The sequence below is a fragment of the Lepidochelys olivacea genome (assembly GCF_965140295.1).
Source record: "Lepidochelys olivacea isolate rLepOli2 genome assembly, chromosome: 9".
Taxonomy (NCBI): domain Eukaryota; kingdom Metazoa; phylum Chordata; order Testudines; family Cheloniidae; genus Lepidochelys; species Lepidochelys olivacea.
In genome coordinates, this window is record NC_140419.1 from 1,815,769 (window position 1) to 1,831,262 (window position 15,494).

General features: G+C 58.2%; 1 protein-coding gene across 1 annotated transcript; it reads right to left on the reverse strand.

The window, feature by feature from the left end:
• Window positions 1–10,735: 10,735 nt before the first annotated feature.
• HES1 (hes family bHLH transcription factor 1) lies at window positions 10,736–12,796 on the reverse strand. Its single transcript, XM_084639856.1, has 4 exons — window positions 12,510–12,796; window positions 12,235–12,330; window positions 12,004–12,091; window positions 10,736–11,453 (listed from the first exon to the last, which is right to left on the reverse strand). The coding sequence occupies exons 1-4, from the start codon at window positions 12,612–12,614 to the stop codon at window positions 10,957–10,959; spliced, it is 786 nt and encodes a 261-aa protein (XP_084495982.1). The 5' UTR covers window positions 12,615–12,796; the 3' UTR covers window positions 10,736–10,956.
• Window positions 12,797–15,494: the final 2,698 nt, after the last annotated feature.

Consider the following 15,494-nt stretch of genomic DNA (forward strand, 5'->3'; position numbering starts at 1 on the left):
AGCAGGACCTTTCCCGCTTAGGGGCCAGCTCCTGCAAGCTGGCGAGTGACTTTTCTGCAGGACTGGGCCCTCATTTCTTATTGCATCTCATAGGTGACAAATGCAGTCACGTGGACATAGCAGGTGGCCTGCTCGGATTCACCTGCAGATTCGGGAGAGGGTGGCTGCAGTCTGCTCCTCACCATCAGACCTTCCAGCTCCTTGGGTTCTGGAGAGGCTGCTATGGCCCCAATACCACCCTGCTGGATGTGCTATGGCTGAGATTGGTCAGAACTAGGCGGAGAGTAGGTGTCTCTGCAGAAGAGGCTCATTACTCAGTCCCTATGTGTTTGCTAAGGTCCCTGCAATGTTTGCTGCTTTTATCCCAGCAAAAGCCTCTCAAAGCCCCAGGATTTCAGCGGAATCAGGGCTCCATCTCCTCCCACTTCCTGAGGTGGGAGGGGGCACCCCATGGTCTGGAAGCTGCAGACTGAAGTCACTGTGTGTGGTGGGACTGGGGAATCCTGTGACGAACCAGCTGGTAGGGATGAGACCACTATCTCCTGCTGCACAGAGTCAGACCCATTCCCATGTATGAGTGTGGTGGGCTGTACCCAGCCTTGGTGGTGTCCTACTACACCCTATCCAAGGAATCAATCCTGTGGGAGGAATGGAGCTGTGAAGGTGGGTCCTCCAGGCCTGCCTAGAGAGGCCTCTCCAGAGCAGCCACTTGGAAACTACCAAGGCCTGGTCCTCCAAGGGCTAGAAGGGCTATTGACGGCCAATCACAGCCCAGCTGGCTCAGATAAAAGGTGCGGCAGAGCCCTGGGCAGGGCAGTCCCTGGTTGGGATCAGAGGAGTGTTGGTGTAGGCATGGTGGGGTGCAGCTCTGGCCATAGGTACCTGGGATTAGCTGGGGTTTGCAGGGCTCTGGCAATGGGCATAGTGGGGTTTGCAGGGAGCGAGGAGCTGAGAGCTCTGGCCCTGAGCTATGGGTGAAGAGAAGGGGCCAGGTGGGAAGAGCCCCAGGCATGCAGCAGTAATGAAGTGAAGGACGCAGTACAGGGCTGTGGTTCAGGGGTCTGTGGGTTGGAACCCGCAGTAGTGGGTGGGCCTGGGTTCCCCTGGCAGCAGCATGGTGGCACAAACCCCAGAAAGGTTAGGCTCAACCATCCTAAGCCCCAGGTAGGGGACAGGGCTTGTTTGGAAGCCAGAGCGAAGGGCTGTGTTTAAATGGCCTAGAGCCAGGTCTGAACACCCTGTTGAGGGTAGAGAGACTGTTTCTTTGTTGGACTCCGTTACCCTGAAAGGGGTTTCCCTTGGCCCTGCGATCTGGCTGAGGGCTGAGCCACAGAAGACCAGCCGAGGCAGGGAGACGGCCTGCAGGGGCGTCAGGAGCCGGCTGAGGAGTGCAATATCCCCGCCCCAGCTGGAAGGAGGAGCTTGAGAGGTGAGTGCCCCCCCACCCCACCACAGTGGGACATAGCTACAGCTCTTCCCCCTGCTGATGGGGATTCTCCTTGACATCGGGCCGGAGGGGCCAGGCCCTTTAAAGCAGAAGGTTTTGAGATCTGTCCTGAGCAACTGCAGGAAGCGGTGGGGTTGGGGTGGGGGCGGGCGGGGGGAGAGATCAAGATCTGTGAGAACAGGGTGAGCAGGGCCCTAGGGAGACTGCAGCAGGGCACGGGGACAGGAACCTAGGGAGCCTCCTGAAGGGAAATGAGGGAATGTTCTGCCTGGCCCAGTGCCTGGTGCTGCTAAGTCAGCCTCTCCTGCAGAGATCCCCCGGGCAGACTGGGCCGGCCCGTACCCCCGCTCCACCTGGCTGGGATCACGGAGGGATGCTGGACAGACACCCAGTGGCCCCCTCCAAGCTAAAGCAAACAGGTGCAAAAGTGAAGCTGAGAGCGCCCCAAGCCGTGACGTCTCTCTGCCCTGAAAGACTCCTACTGATCTCCACTAAATGCGACCTCTGGTCACCCGCCAGACTGTGGGCAGGGACCTTGTCTCTCTCTCTCTCCCCAGCTCCAGCCAGTAACAGCCAGCAGCTGCAGGGAGTGGGCAGAGGAGTCTGGAGATACCGCATGGAACCCTCTCCTCCATCTCTGGGGTGTGCTCATTCAGTGCCCTGCCCCGAGGCTCCTCCCTTCTCTGCATGGATCCTGCCCTTGTGTGCGCTCAGAACCAGACTGCAGTGGGAGCTGAGCACCAAGCAGGATGGAGTCCTTGGAGCACTGCCTCCCAGGCTTGAGCCAATAACCCCAGTGCTGGAGTGGGGAGCTGTAGTCGTCCTGGAGCTGAGCCAGGAGTTATCTCCAGGTGAAAGATAATGACAGCGAATGAAAGCAGCATCTGTCCGACACGCCAGACAGCAAGCTGCTCTGTATAAAAGAGACATTAATACAGGGGAACTCCTGCTCTCCTGTATCTAGATGGCCCAAGGAGGTAGTGTCTGGATTAGGTGTAGGTTACAGTTTGGGGCTTGGGTCCAAGGGCTACGCTGTGTGTTTGGATTAGAAGAAGCAGAAATCTTGTGATTTGGTCTGGTTATATTTCGGCCTTAGTTCATTGTTAGAAGATTTCTGGTCTATCCAGACCAGGACCAGGAAACCAGCTCCTCCTGGTTTTGGATCTGACCTGGAGTCAAAGCTGTGGGTTTGGGTATGAGGATTGGAATCCAAATTCCAAAGGAGTTCAGTGAGCTCTGCTGCCCTGTCCCTGTTATGTGTGTGTTTCTCTGCACTGCACCTTTCCGGGCAGCGCTGCTGTTTTAGAAGACAGCATTGATGCAGCGTATTACAGGGGAGATGTACGCACTTTGTTTTCTTTTGCTGGAGACTTTACTTTTGTTCTTTCTTTCTTGCTGTGTTGCTTTCCTTGACCTAAAGTGAAAGTCATCCTGGCTGCAAGTGTATGGCTCACATTTTGTGTCTGGAAAAGCCCAGGAAAGAGTTCCTCGTAGTTGGCCTGGCTACAGGTTTGGATCTGAAGTTTCAGTTTGGGCCCATCTCTGGGTTTGACCCTTGTCACTTGAACGGACTTTATATGCAATATGCTATCTTAGTGCCTGTGGGGATCAGGTGTCCCTCCAGGGGCTGAGATAAAGACCTGCTGCTTAGTTCACAGTTAACTCAGACTCCTGCTAGTGAAGGTCTCGAGTTCCATCCTTCCTGTTGGCTTCTGGCCTGTCCAGACTCCTCAGACACTCCAGTGCTGTTGTCTGACGGAAGAGTAGTTGGCACATCGGCCTCCTGTACTTGATCACGTTTCTCTTGAATGGCTGGTCCTTGCTGCTGTAACGGTCTGCTACTCACTGGTGGGTTTGGTCCTGTTGATACTCATGTGTGTGACTGCGGTTTGTAACACACAGATCTGTATATTCAGTATCCAGAGAGGGCGTTCCTTCTTCCTAGAAGAACAGTCCCTGACAAGTAGAGATGAAGGCTTGAGACAAGCTTTGACTGCATGATTCATATACCAGCCAATCCAGCCTGTCTGAACTACTTCAATTATATTAACTTCCTGTGAAGGATCAGGTGCGGAATCATTTTCTTACATAAACTCTGTTAATACTTAACGTGTCTACTTATCACATGAACAATGTAGTCACAGGAATTTAGGAAGAGAGCCCAGTTCCGCACAGAGGAGCTAATGACAAACCGTGATCGATGGTTACAAGATGTGCAGTGGGGGTTCTGCCTTCCTGCTGCTCCCGGAGCACGCACTTGGTCAGCTGTATTGGAGCCAGGCCTGGCACACCTCTGAGCGTAGGGGTGCGCTTGCTTACAGGACTGGCATTTGGCTGGGGGGGAGGGAATAGACAGTTTAACCCTTAGATCAGTGGCTTGAATTACGAAGGGTCCTGAAGTGGATCACCAGGCCCAGCCTCCCCGCTCCTGACCTCTGAGGGAAGTTCCAACCTGCATCCCAGCGTGGCTCCAGACTGGGTGGGCAGAGCCTGCCAGCCGGTGGCTGTTCACTGACATGTGTGATGCGATTGTCAGCCTCCCTCCAGCCCCAGCACAGCTGACAGAGCAGACGACGGGGCGTGAGGATTGCTGGAGCCCGATTTCCCCATTGCCTCTCACCACGTGGAGTCATTTATACCAGAGCAAAGTGGGTACAGAGCAGCTGGGCAGTGTTCTACCCCCGCTCTGGGTTCCTGTTGCCCCGGTGTTACTGGTGACACAAGGTGCAGGGCAGTGGATGCTGGATTCTAGTCGTGGAGCTGGGTAATTGTGGGCATGTCACTTACAGGGGCACTGTCGGGTGAGATTTCAACCCTGTGTAACCCTCCCCACGGGGCTGCAGGTGCAGAAAATCTGTCCAGGCAAGAGCAGCATTAGCGTATGTGTGGCTGTTGGCCTCGCAGTGGCGCGTGCTGTTTCAGGGGCCCTCCGCCCAGACCCTCACCTCAGTGAAACCCCGGGGGATCCCTGCCCGTGGGCTCACCCGCGGAGAGGCTTCCACTGGGCTCTGGGCTGGCAGAAAGGACCAGTCAATGTTCGCACCTGCTGTGCTCTCCGAGGTGAAAGAGAAGCTCGGGGTCCTTATGTCTCACTCAGTTTAGGCCCAATACTGATGCATTTGAAACTTCCCCTCCTAGGCCAGTGGGAAGGAAGACCCCAGCCCCAGGGGCCGTGAGCTGGCGGGGGCAGACGAGGCAGTGCACGGGGGGTAGTTCTGCCCTGGATCTCCGGTTTAGGGCTCAAGCCCTCGCTGGGGAGACAACCCTGCCTGCTCTCTGCTAGGGAGAGGTTCAGAGGAAGCTCCTGGAGTGTCCTGTCCCTGGTGTGGGACTATCCCTGCTGGGCAAGAGGTGCCCTTCGATTTGAGACTGTGCTGCCCAAGTGGGCTGCTCCCCCTGAGCGGGGCCCAGAAACGGGCTCTCCCTGCTTTGCCGTGCAGCTGGCAGCCAGGGGCTCCAGCTTCACTGCTGCTCTCCCGGTGCAGTTTGTTTGCCTGCAGGCAGGATTGATCTCGCCCAGATTCAGCTTTGTGCTCCCTGCACTCATAGCATGGTGACTGGGTTCCTTGTATCACTGCTCTGAGAGGGGGCGGGATGGGTGACTTCTTGGCAAGGCTCAGGCTCGTGTGTGCATCTCTAGGCGCAAAGGAGCGCCAGGTGTGTGTCAACAGAAGGGGCTGCTGGAGAGGGTGGAGACCAGGATCTCTGCAAGGCTGGGAGTTTCCTTCTGATCTTAGGGGGTGGGAATGCAGGTCGCACGCCGTGTAGCTCGGCTGGGTCAGCCTCTTGCTGCAGGTCCCAGGTTGGATCCACAGGGAACCAAGCTCTAGTTCTGGGGAGAACAGGCCCCCCTGCATGGCTTCTCTGGCCACCCTCCTCACTGGCCTGTGCTACCTTTCCTCAGCACCCTGAGCTGCACCCATCCCCTTTCCCAGCCATGCCAGAGCCCTCTCCAAGGGAGTCGCCCTTGTCCCTGGAGAGAGGGTGCCATGGAGAGCTGCCCATCCCCCGGGCCGCACCCCAGCCTCAACCCTGAGGAGCACTAGAAGGGGAGCAGCTCTGAGGAAGGGGTTGGGTGAGGGGACAATGCCAAGGAGCTGGCTCTCCCCACATCCACGTCCCCAGTGGGAGATCAGCCCTGGGCTTGTCTCCTCCATTTGCAGAAGCAGAGGGTTTTCCCACCCGTCTGCAGCTCCGCTGTACGCTTTGGGGAACTGTCCCAAACACCAGTTTATGGTGCAACCAGCAAGGAATGGAGTGGAGCCCTTTGCCGGGCTGGTCCTGCCTCGAACGTGTTTCACTCACACACACGTCACCCTTGGGAATCATAAGCCCCTTTCCCCAGTCCCACTCGGGCCAGCAGCCGAGTGAAATCCCAGGGTCCTGCAGCAAATGTGACTTGTAAAGAACTGACGACTTGGCTTCCCATTGTTTAGGACTGGTGCCCCAGCCCAAAGCTCAGCTGGGCCCCAGTGGGCTGCCCTCTGCAGTGCCAGAAGGCCTGCCCCCTGGGCTGTCCTTCACCCCAACGCTTCACTGGGTAGTTCTTCAAACAGGTTTGGCAGTCAACACTTCTCCCCTCTGCCCTGGGAGTGGAGGGGCAGAGCCTCCAGCTGCTTCCTCAGCTCACCCTGGGTGCTGAGATTGCACGTTCCCTGAGCTGCCCTCCTGCATAGCCACTGGGCAGCATCCTGCTCTCATGCTGGCCAGGGTGCTCCTTGCAGGAGTGCGACACTGGGCTCTCACCTGGGGGGACATTCTAGGGCATCAGCAGGTGGTGTGGGCTGTAGCTGGGCTGGGAGTCAGGGCCTGCTCTCACCCTATGGGGTTATGCCCCTGGCGGCAGTGGAAGCCCCTCTGTGCCCTGGATTGGTGCAAGCAGAGCCAGGCACTGCCAGGCTGGTACCTTTCACCAGCCCCACCCTCCCCTCAGCCCTTAAACCAGGGCCCGGGCTGCAGGCCACATGAGCTGCAGACACCAGGAGCTCAGCGAACACCCCGCAAAGACCAGCTCTTTGGGGGCCCAATTCTGAGCAGGGTCCAGCGCCCAGTGTGGTCAGCCGGAGCAGAGGGTGCTCAGCCCCCTGCAGAACCAGGCCCAGCAGCATCAGCCAGGGCCCAGGTTGCTCAGCCCTGCCCCGTCTCCTCCCAGGATCGGGCCCAGTGACCGGCTGGAGCAGGCTCCCCCTTCAGAGGCTGCCAGGTGCTAGGACCGCAGCAGTGGCGGACAGGCAGGGTGCTGGGTGCTGCCCGCTCGCAGGCCCGAGCAAAGGTGGGTGTCAGACATGCCCCCCGTGGCCTCCCCCACGCTCCTGGATCCCCCCACGGCATGGCAGGGGGGTCGCTCTGTTCTCCTGACCTCGGGTTCTGGAGCTGGCAGGAGTGAGTCCAGCCCACCAGTGCTCCCAGTGCCCGGTCTGGCACCAGGCTCGTGCGGCTCTCAGACCTTGGGCTGTGAGCCCAGCAGCCCCGGGGAGCAAGGGGCGGTTCCGCCCTGGGCAGGGAGCATGTGGAGAGTGAGCCGGCCGCGGCGGCAGGTCCCCGGGCAGTGGGCGTGCGTGGATCCCGCAGGGGTGGTGCAGTTGCATGGGGGAGCAGCACCCCTGGGCCCCCTGCCCAATGTGCTCTCCTCAGCATCCCAGCCAGGGGGCGGCCCTACATGTGCCGCCGAGAAGCAAACTTTGGTCCCGGTTTGCAGCTGCTGCCTACCAATTTAATAACCCTAATCACCAGCTCGGCGGGGAAGGGCCCCTCCTCAGCCTCCTCCTGAGGCTTATCCTCACGCCGCTGGCTGGGCTGAGGCCTGTCCTACTTGCTGGCTGAGTTTACTGCAGGAGCTGGCTCTGGCTGCCCGATCCCCCGGAATGTCCGAGACACCTGAGGAAATCCCAGCCGGGTCTGGCAGCTGCTGTCACACGCTGGCTAGGATCACCTCTTGTTGAAGCACTAATGGGGACCCTGGCCTGGGTTCCTATGGCTCATGTGGAGTCACAGACGAGGGGAGTGAAATCCAGGTGAGTTGGGGCAGGTGGGTGTTATCATGGAGGCCTTCTTTCCTCTCCTGGCCACCGAGCTCAACATCTTCAAAGCAGGGAGTGATTTTTTGGGTGCCCAGCTTAAGCCCTGATTTTCCCAGTCACTCCGCGTCTCGGATGATGTTGTGGGCGCTCAGCACCTGTGGAAATCACATCAAGGTGCCTAATAACGGTCACCCCCAATGACAGGCCACTCTTCAAACTTTGGGCTTTAATTCATAACTGGGCAGGATGAACGTAGGCGCAGCACACCGAAATAGACCGACCCTCTCCTTCGAACTAAAGGCTGATTCTCCATGCGCTTCGGCATGAGATTAGGGCCGTCCAGTGCAGTGGGCCTGGTGTATTTGTACGGATTACTCACTAGAGTAAAAGTTTCTGGGACCAGACCCTCAGTTTGCTGGGCCAACGTCAACCCTAGTGTAACTCAGCTGCCATCAGTATAGTTCCCTGGGCATGAATTTGGCCCGTCACATTTTTTTTTTTTTTTTTTAGGGGCCTGATCTTGCAAACCCAAAACAGACCTTGCTCGGTCACTAGTCCCAAGGACAGCTCTGGCAAGGGAGGGTTTCCAAGATCTGGCCCAAATTCTCTCTGTTGGAATATTTAAACACCGTCCTGATTGAGTTTTCCTGGTCTTTAACTTCAGGACTAGATGTGCTACATGATCTCCCATAGCCCATCACAGTCTTTTTCAAATAGATTTCGTCATTTAACTAAATATTTCCACAGAGGGGATGGGAACTGCTCAGTGGAAGAGGACAGAACTATTAATGATGATCCGTCATTGGATTTGCATAAATTCAATTCCAGGCCAGCTGGAGCCAGAGCTGGTGTGACGTGGTTCTCAGATAAGGGACGGGGTGAGGAACGCATGTATCTGTGAACAGTTTATAAAAGTTAAAATGGATTAGATTCCTTTCTCGTTGACATCAGTGTAAATAAGGCGACATCCCACAGAAGTCAGTGGAGTTACACCACTGTTAGTGAGAACAGAATTAATCCAATGTGTTTAAACATCTGTCTTTGGAAACCAAATACTGATGTCTTAAGAGCCAGACACAGAACAGTTTGTAGCCTTGTCAGTTACCCAAATAAGCTGTTCCTTTCTGGTGCTCTGTGTTACTAAATACATGTGATTCCAACACCCCTGTTAAGTGATATTTTTTTTTCCGTGGTTTAAACAAGAAGGTAGAGCCAGCTAAAACTGAGCAAGGCAGCAGATAACAGGCCTTCAATATACACACTACAATAAATTGCTAGCAAGGATAAATAGGAAATGTGCATTAAGAAGAGCCTAATATAGATATTTTACTCTTCCCTATAAAGTATTTTTTAAACTGAAACTTAAGGGCTGAATTCTGTCCCAGTTTTCTCCCAATGAAACCCCATTTGCTGTCTGTGAGGTAGCAAGGGATGTAAATGGGGGAAGAATTTCTATTTGAAAACAGTAACTCATCCAGGGCTGAAGCCTACAGCAGGGGCCTGCATGTCCCCTCAGGGCACTGCACTTTGGCAGAACTGCCCTGGGCGTCAGGGAGCTCTGCTGTATCGAACTGGGGTACGTGAAGGCCTGGAGTTGTGCCTGACGGGGAATGCAGAACTGACCCCTCCCGCCAGTACCCCACTATCGCTTTCTATGGTGCACTTGAGGAAGTGACTAGCAGCCAGATGAGGAAATGGGGCAACAGCCCAGATCCCAGAGGAGAGGAGCACTGTGTTTGTATCGTACAAATTTGGCACTTAGCTGCTTCAGTGAAGTGTGCACAGGAAAAATGTGTAGAGAGCCAGACAGGTTATTAGTATTGCAGAGAGACAAGGTGGGGGAGGGTATATCTTTTATTAGACCATCTTCTGTTGGTGGAAGGAAGAGGCTTTCCAGCTCTACAGAGCTCTTCCTCAGGCTTTCATGGGGCACCCCTCCCCCCTAGACAGAAGGGGAAACGACTGCACTTAGAACTTGTGTGTTAGTGGGGATGTTGAGTTGTGGTGACTGAGAACAGCTCAAGGGGTCTAAGGGCTTTGTCTTCATAGTCCTTGGAAAGGAGACAGAAAAGCAGTGCAGGAAGCCCTGCAGAGATTGACCCTGGACACTAGCCCTCCCCCTTCCCCAGCAGCAGCTCCAAGGAGCTCTCTCTGAGGGGGGAACAGAGGTGGGTGAGTGCAAGGGGGGCTACAGGTATGATCTGTCTGGTCTCGCAGTCCTTCTGGCTTTCATTTCCCCGACACCTGGATGCAGTCAAGCACCTGGCCAATCCAGACAAAATCCGACGTGTCTTTGTGGTGGGATTTGGAAGGAATTCCCTGCAGATCCTGGCATGGTTTAAAGCTGTCCGCTTTGAGTTAGGACTTGTTAAGGAGGGTTATGTGAGCTGAAATCCGAGCCTGCCATTTGCCTCTCTCTGGGGCTCACATCTTGCCGGGAAATGGGGCATGACCAAGTCAAAGGGGGCGCTTGCTGCTGGTATTTATAAGGGAAGATCATCTGCCCAGCACCAGCGCTGCTCCCCTACCCACATGTTTTCTGCGTTAGGGCTCAGGCAAAGCACAGCCTAATCAAAACCGCATGCCCTGTGTTAATCAGGGAGCTCAGCCGGACTCGGTTCTGGCTTGTTAGCCAAGGGGAAAGGACTGCACCTTTCAGCTCTCCTGAAAGGAAAGCATGGATCTAGTTTAATTCAATCGGTGCGCTATGGCTTTCCAAGCTCCTGCTGAGTAATGCCAGGGAACAAAACCCCTCAGCCGGCTCTTGGGGCGGTGGAAGAGAGTGGGTGTTTTTGTAAACTTTTCTTAATGTTATGAATCTGATTCTGTAGCTTGCTTTATTTCAGTGGAGAGCTACATCTGACTTACAGCGGGTTAAGACCCTGAAGAAGCAGGCCTAATTGCATGTAATGCTCTCCTCGCATCTGTGCTTGCAATTTCAACTTGGAATTTAGACTTCATTGGCAGGATCAATCCATCTCCCCTCACTCTCCACTTGGCTCAGTGACTGTAATTTTGTAACAGAACAACATAGCGCTTCCCATAGGCGCCTGATCAGATTCATTAAAAGGAACTAAACTGCTGCTAATGAAGTGAGATCTTTGTGCACAGGCTGCTTTCGGGTCAGATCTGTACAGACTGTCCTGTCTGACCAGGCAGAGAACATCTAGGGGCAGCTCCAGCTAGACAGTGCCTGCCTCAGCATTGTCTGCAGGGCAACCCCTGGGCTCGCACAGCAGGCAGGGGCTCCCAGATGCAAGTCAGACAGTTTATTATTGTCAAATAACTTCCCCAAGGAAGCGAGGCATTTATTGTATCGGAAGAGCATTCAGACAGGATCTTTGGTGTCACATTAAAAAAGGGGGGGAGGGCGCAAGGGAGCTCTCATGGAAAACACGAGTGGCCCACCCCACGGAGGGGCTATAGTACAGAGGCACAATCCAATATGAACAGGTAATGATAGTCCAGAGTCCTGCTACCGGTGCTGGCTCACCAGGGCCGCCACACAGAGTCCGCTGTGAGCGAAGGCCCGCCGGCAGGGCCCCCGCTGGGATACAGTGGCACCATGGCCCCGCCAGGCGCAAAGGTGTTGGGGATGAGAAAGGCGAACTGGCCGTCGGAGGCAGGCACCAGCTGGAAGCCGCCGTACACCTTGGTGGCCTCCCCCGCCGGGCTCCCCAACTTGCAAGGCATCCCGCTGAGCGGCACCACTCCACCGCCTGGGGGTGCTGCCCCCGCGGGGATCTGCACCAGTGGCTGCCCGAAGGAGGCGTGCGGAGCCCCGGGCGGGGGCAGGGGCGGTGGCTGTGCTGGGTAGTTCATGGCGTTGATCTGGGTCATGCAGCTGGCCAGGTGCCCCAGGAGCCGGGTGCGCACCTCGGTGTTCACCCCCTCGCAGGTGGAGAGGAAGCGGGTCACCTCGTTCATGCACTCGCTGAAGCCGGCCCGGTACTTGCCCAGCACTGTGGGGTCCGTGCTGAGAGCAGCTGTGGGGCAGGAGGGAGACGTAGATCAGAGCCTGTGGGGCAAGTGGAGCAAGGCATGCCCTCCCCTCTCCAATTCCAGCCTGGCTCCTTCCCCTCCCCATGACACCGTATCTCACGCTATAACCTGCACCCCCTTCCCCCGGGGGGCACACAGGGTCCTATATCCCACCGCTTCCTCCTGTCCCCTTCAGCGGGCTTTGCTGCTTTGCCCGACTCACTCCCACCCCAGACCCTGCATCCCATCGCCTGAGGCTTACACCTGCAAAGGGCTTCAGAACTGGGTTTTCCTTTTCCTCTCCCAGTTTCCTTGAAAGTGAGTTAACCTCCCCCCCCCTCCCCTCCCCCGCAGTGCTGTGACTTGTGCAAGACACTGCCTTGGCCCGGATCCACCGACTTCCCCTCACCCCCCGGCAGCCCCCGGCCCGGCGGGACTCGCGCTGGGCGGTACACAAGCGCGGAGCGTGGGAACGGAGGCAGCGAGGCCCCTGAGCGCCGCGGGCGGACGCCTGGGAGGACCCGCCTCGCCCGGGAGCGGGCACCGGCCACTCACCCGTCATCTGGGCGCGCTGCAGGTTCCGGAGATGCTTCACGGTCATCTCCAGGATGTCGGCCTTCTCCAGCTTGGAGTGCCGCGAGCTCTGCGGGGGGAGAGGAGACGTGAGCCCGCTGGCGAGCCTGGCTCCCGGGGGGGGGCTCGGGCCTCTCCGGGCCAGGCGCCCCCCCGGCTCCCGCGCGCACGCGGCCCCCGAGGAGCCGCCCCGCGGGGCGCAGACCCACTCACGTCTTTCTTGAGGGCGTCCAGGATGAGGGTTTTCAGCTGGCTCAGGCTCTCGTTGATTCTCGCCCGTCGCCTCTTCTCCATGATGGGCTTGGAGGACTGCGGAGAGGGCGAGCGGTGAGTGCCCAGGCTCGACCCCCGCAGCGGCCCCAGCCCGCCCGCCCGCCCCACAGGGACCCCCTCCCCAGCCCCGCGGGCAGCCCCCACCAGCGGCTCCCCGGGCCGAGCCCCACAGGGACCCCCCCCCGCCCCGCCGCGGGCCGCCCGCCCGCCTTTACCTTGCGGTGCTCGGACGCGGTCTTGGGCTTGTCCGGCGTCGCGCTGACGCTGGCCGGGGTGGCCGCCACCGGCGACGCGTTTTTCTCCATCACGTCCGCGGGCATCTTCCCGCAGCGCCGCGCACCGGGCTCTGCCGGCTGCAAGCGGGCCCCTCCCCGGGGCGCGACCCTGCGGCGCTCGGGCTCCAGCCGCGGGGCCAGGGCGAGGCGGCTGCCGGCGGAGCGAGTCCCCCGGCGTCCCTGGCCGCCGCTCTTTATAGCCGGGGCCGCACGCGAGCGGCTCGTGTGAAACTTCCCAAACTTTCTTTCCCACAGTAACTTTCAGCCAATGGGAGCCGGGGACACGCGGCCCCGCTCGTGGACGGCGCCCACCCATTGGTTGCCAGGCGCAGCGACCGGCGGCCAATGGCGCACGCCTGGGCCCGGGGCACCGGAGGCTACAGTGTCAATCAAAGGCGTTTAACCCTTTCTGTGCCCCGCTGCTTCTGGTATTTTACGTTCAGCCGGGGCCTGGGAGCGCCCTGGGGGTCTGTGTCCCTGGTGCTGCGGTGGCAGAGAGCGCGGGGGCCCCTTCCTGCCCGGTGTCCGAGAAGGAGTTGCATGCATGCCCCGTTAATTAGCAACCTGCAAAATGACACCCCCGGGCAAGTCATGGTTTTCCTTCGCGGAGCCGGGTCCAGCGGCGCGTCGATGCGGTGCCTGGGCTGATCCGTGCTCAGAGCCGTCATGCAAAGGTCCTGCCGGGCCTTTCCTGCCGGCCCTGCCGCGGGCTTTGACCAGGAAAAACAAAGACCCCGCATTTAGTGCCACTGAAAGATACCAGACTTGAGAGCCCTTTCTTTTTTGGAGAGAGAGAGAGAGCAGAAGACAGCAAATTCCTTATTTTAAAAAATGTCCCTTTTAATTGGCCCTAGGTTTTAAACTAAATGCTAAGTATTTTGATGGTCGTTCTTTGTTTAATTTTTAAAAGTTGGAGACGACAAAACACAGAAAACACAGCTCGGCACCACCTGGATTTCTCTGGGAACTTGTGAGAAAAGCTGAGAGGGTGACGGGGGTCACTACTGTGTGACAGATCGCAAGGCCACGTCTGGCCTCCTGTACAGCACACGCCATAGGACCCCCCCCCAATAATCCCCACAGCAGATCTGTTAGAAAAGCATCCAACCCCGATTTAAAAGTTGTCTGTGGCAGAGAATCCACCTCAGCCCTCGGTACCTTGTTCCAGTGGTTAATTTACACCTTATATTCAGTCTGAATTAGTCTAGTTTCAGCTTCTGCCATTGGGTTGTGTTAGATTTATCTGACCTAGATTGAAAATCCCATTATTAAATATTTGTTCCCCCATGTAGGCACTTAATGACTGTAACCAAGTCATCCCTCTGTGTTCTCTTTAAGATCAGCTGATTGCTCTCTCTGAGTCTATCACGCTAAGGCAGGTTTTCCAGTCCTTTCATCCTTCTTGCAGCTCTGCTTTGAACCCCCTCCCCTTTTTCAGCATCCTTCTAGAACTGCGGACACCAGCTTTGGACACAATTTTCCAACAGTGGTCACACCAGTGCCAAATACAGAGGGCAAATGACCTCCCTGCAGCGACTTGAGATTCCCCTGTTTGTGCAGGGGACCCAACCATCACATTTGGTGTTTTGCCCACAGCGCTGCGGGGGGGAGCTCATGTTCAGCGGGTTATCCACCGTGACCCCCCGCAGCTTATCCACCGCGGTCCCCAGATCTCCCAGGGCAGAGTCCCCCATCCTGTAAGTGCGGCCGGCTTTCTTGGTTCCCAGATGGACACATTTACACTGAGTCATACTCAAATGCCTATTGTTTGCTTGCGTCCAGCTCAGTGACCAGTCCTCCTCATTAGTGACCACTCCTTCGATTTTTGCCTAATCTGCAAACTGTCCCCAGTTAGGGTAGCATCACGTGTCGGCGTTCACACGCCGGGCCCCTGCACCTTGTCGTGGGAGGCTACGCCTACGATAAAAACACTGGGGGGATGTTGCTGATCCGCAAAGAGTCTCCGCTTTGACGCCGAACGGGCACACGGAGCCGCAAGTATGAGGAACCCTGGACTGACTGCCTGGTGGGACAGCAGAAGCGCCCTGTTCCTCTGTGCCTGACTTTCTAGGGCGGGAGGGACGTGTTCGCCCAACTGAAAGCGAAAAGCACACTCCCAAGGGCATCCCTTGCAATCCTCTTTCTTCGTTTGGGTTGCATGAGGCCGGGAGAGGGGAAACCTCTGGGAGGGCCCCCTGAACCTAGCTCCCCCGCCCCCGGGCCACACAGCCGAGCCTCCGAGGCCGCTGCTGCCGGCGCTCTGCGGGAAAGTGGGGACAGCCCCAAGCTGCGCGATCTTCCCCGAGAAACCCCCGCGGGGGGGGGGGTCACCCCAGGCCTGCCCCTGCGCCAGCGTTTGTTGGTCTAAGCCCTGCCAGGGGGCCCGGGCACCGTCGGTGGTGGCCGCCAGATACCGTGCCCGGAGCTGGGCGGAGAGAGACAACGCGGCGGCCCGAGGCTCGCCCGGCGGGGGAGGCAGGCGGGCGGCGGGGCCGGAGCCGGAGCACGTGCCGGGGTGTTTTATGGCAGCCGCGGCGGAGGCGAGGCCGGCGGGCCGCGCCTGGGGGGTAAACAGCAGCTGCTGCGTGCGAGCCTGGGAAAACCCCTCCCCCTGCGCGCCGGGTCGGGCGCCTTGGCGAGCGCGGCCGGCAGGAATCCGGGGGCGGGAGGCGGGTTCGCGCCGGGGCCGGGGCCGGGTTCCTCCCGCCCCCGGCCTGCAGGGGCCAGGTCCCGCGCCGGGGGCCGCCCCAAGCCCAGCGCCCCGGAGCGGGCGGCGCGCCCCTCGCGCGGGGCGGGCGCGGGCTGGGGGGGCCCCTTGGGCATAACACCCCTTGGGCGTGCGGGGCGTGCGCGTGGCGAGCGGCCGGTCTGCCCGGGGGGCCCCGGGCTGCCTCCCGCCCCGTGGGAGCGGCTCCGCTCCCCGCC

Coding starts and splice junctions, on each gene's coding strand:
- HES1 (XM_084639856.1), bottom strand. CDS start 12,614: ATGCCCGCGGACGTGATGGAGAAAAACGCGTCGCCGGTGGCGGCCACC. Junction 12,331..12,509: donor CCGCGTCCGAGCACCGCAAG/GTAAAGGCGGGC, acceptor CCCTCTCCGCAG/TCCTCCAAGCCCATCATGGA. Junction 11,454..12,003: donor GCAGCGCGCCCAGATGACGG/GTGAGTGGCCGG, acceptor CCTGCCCCACAG/CTGCTCTCAGCACGGACCCC.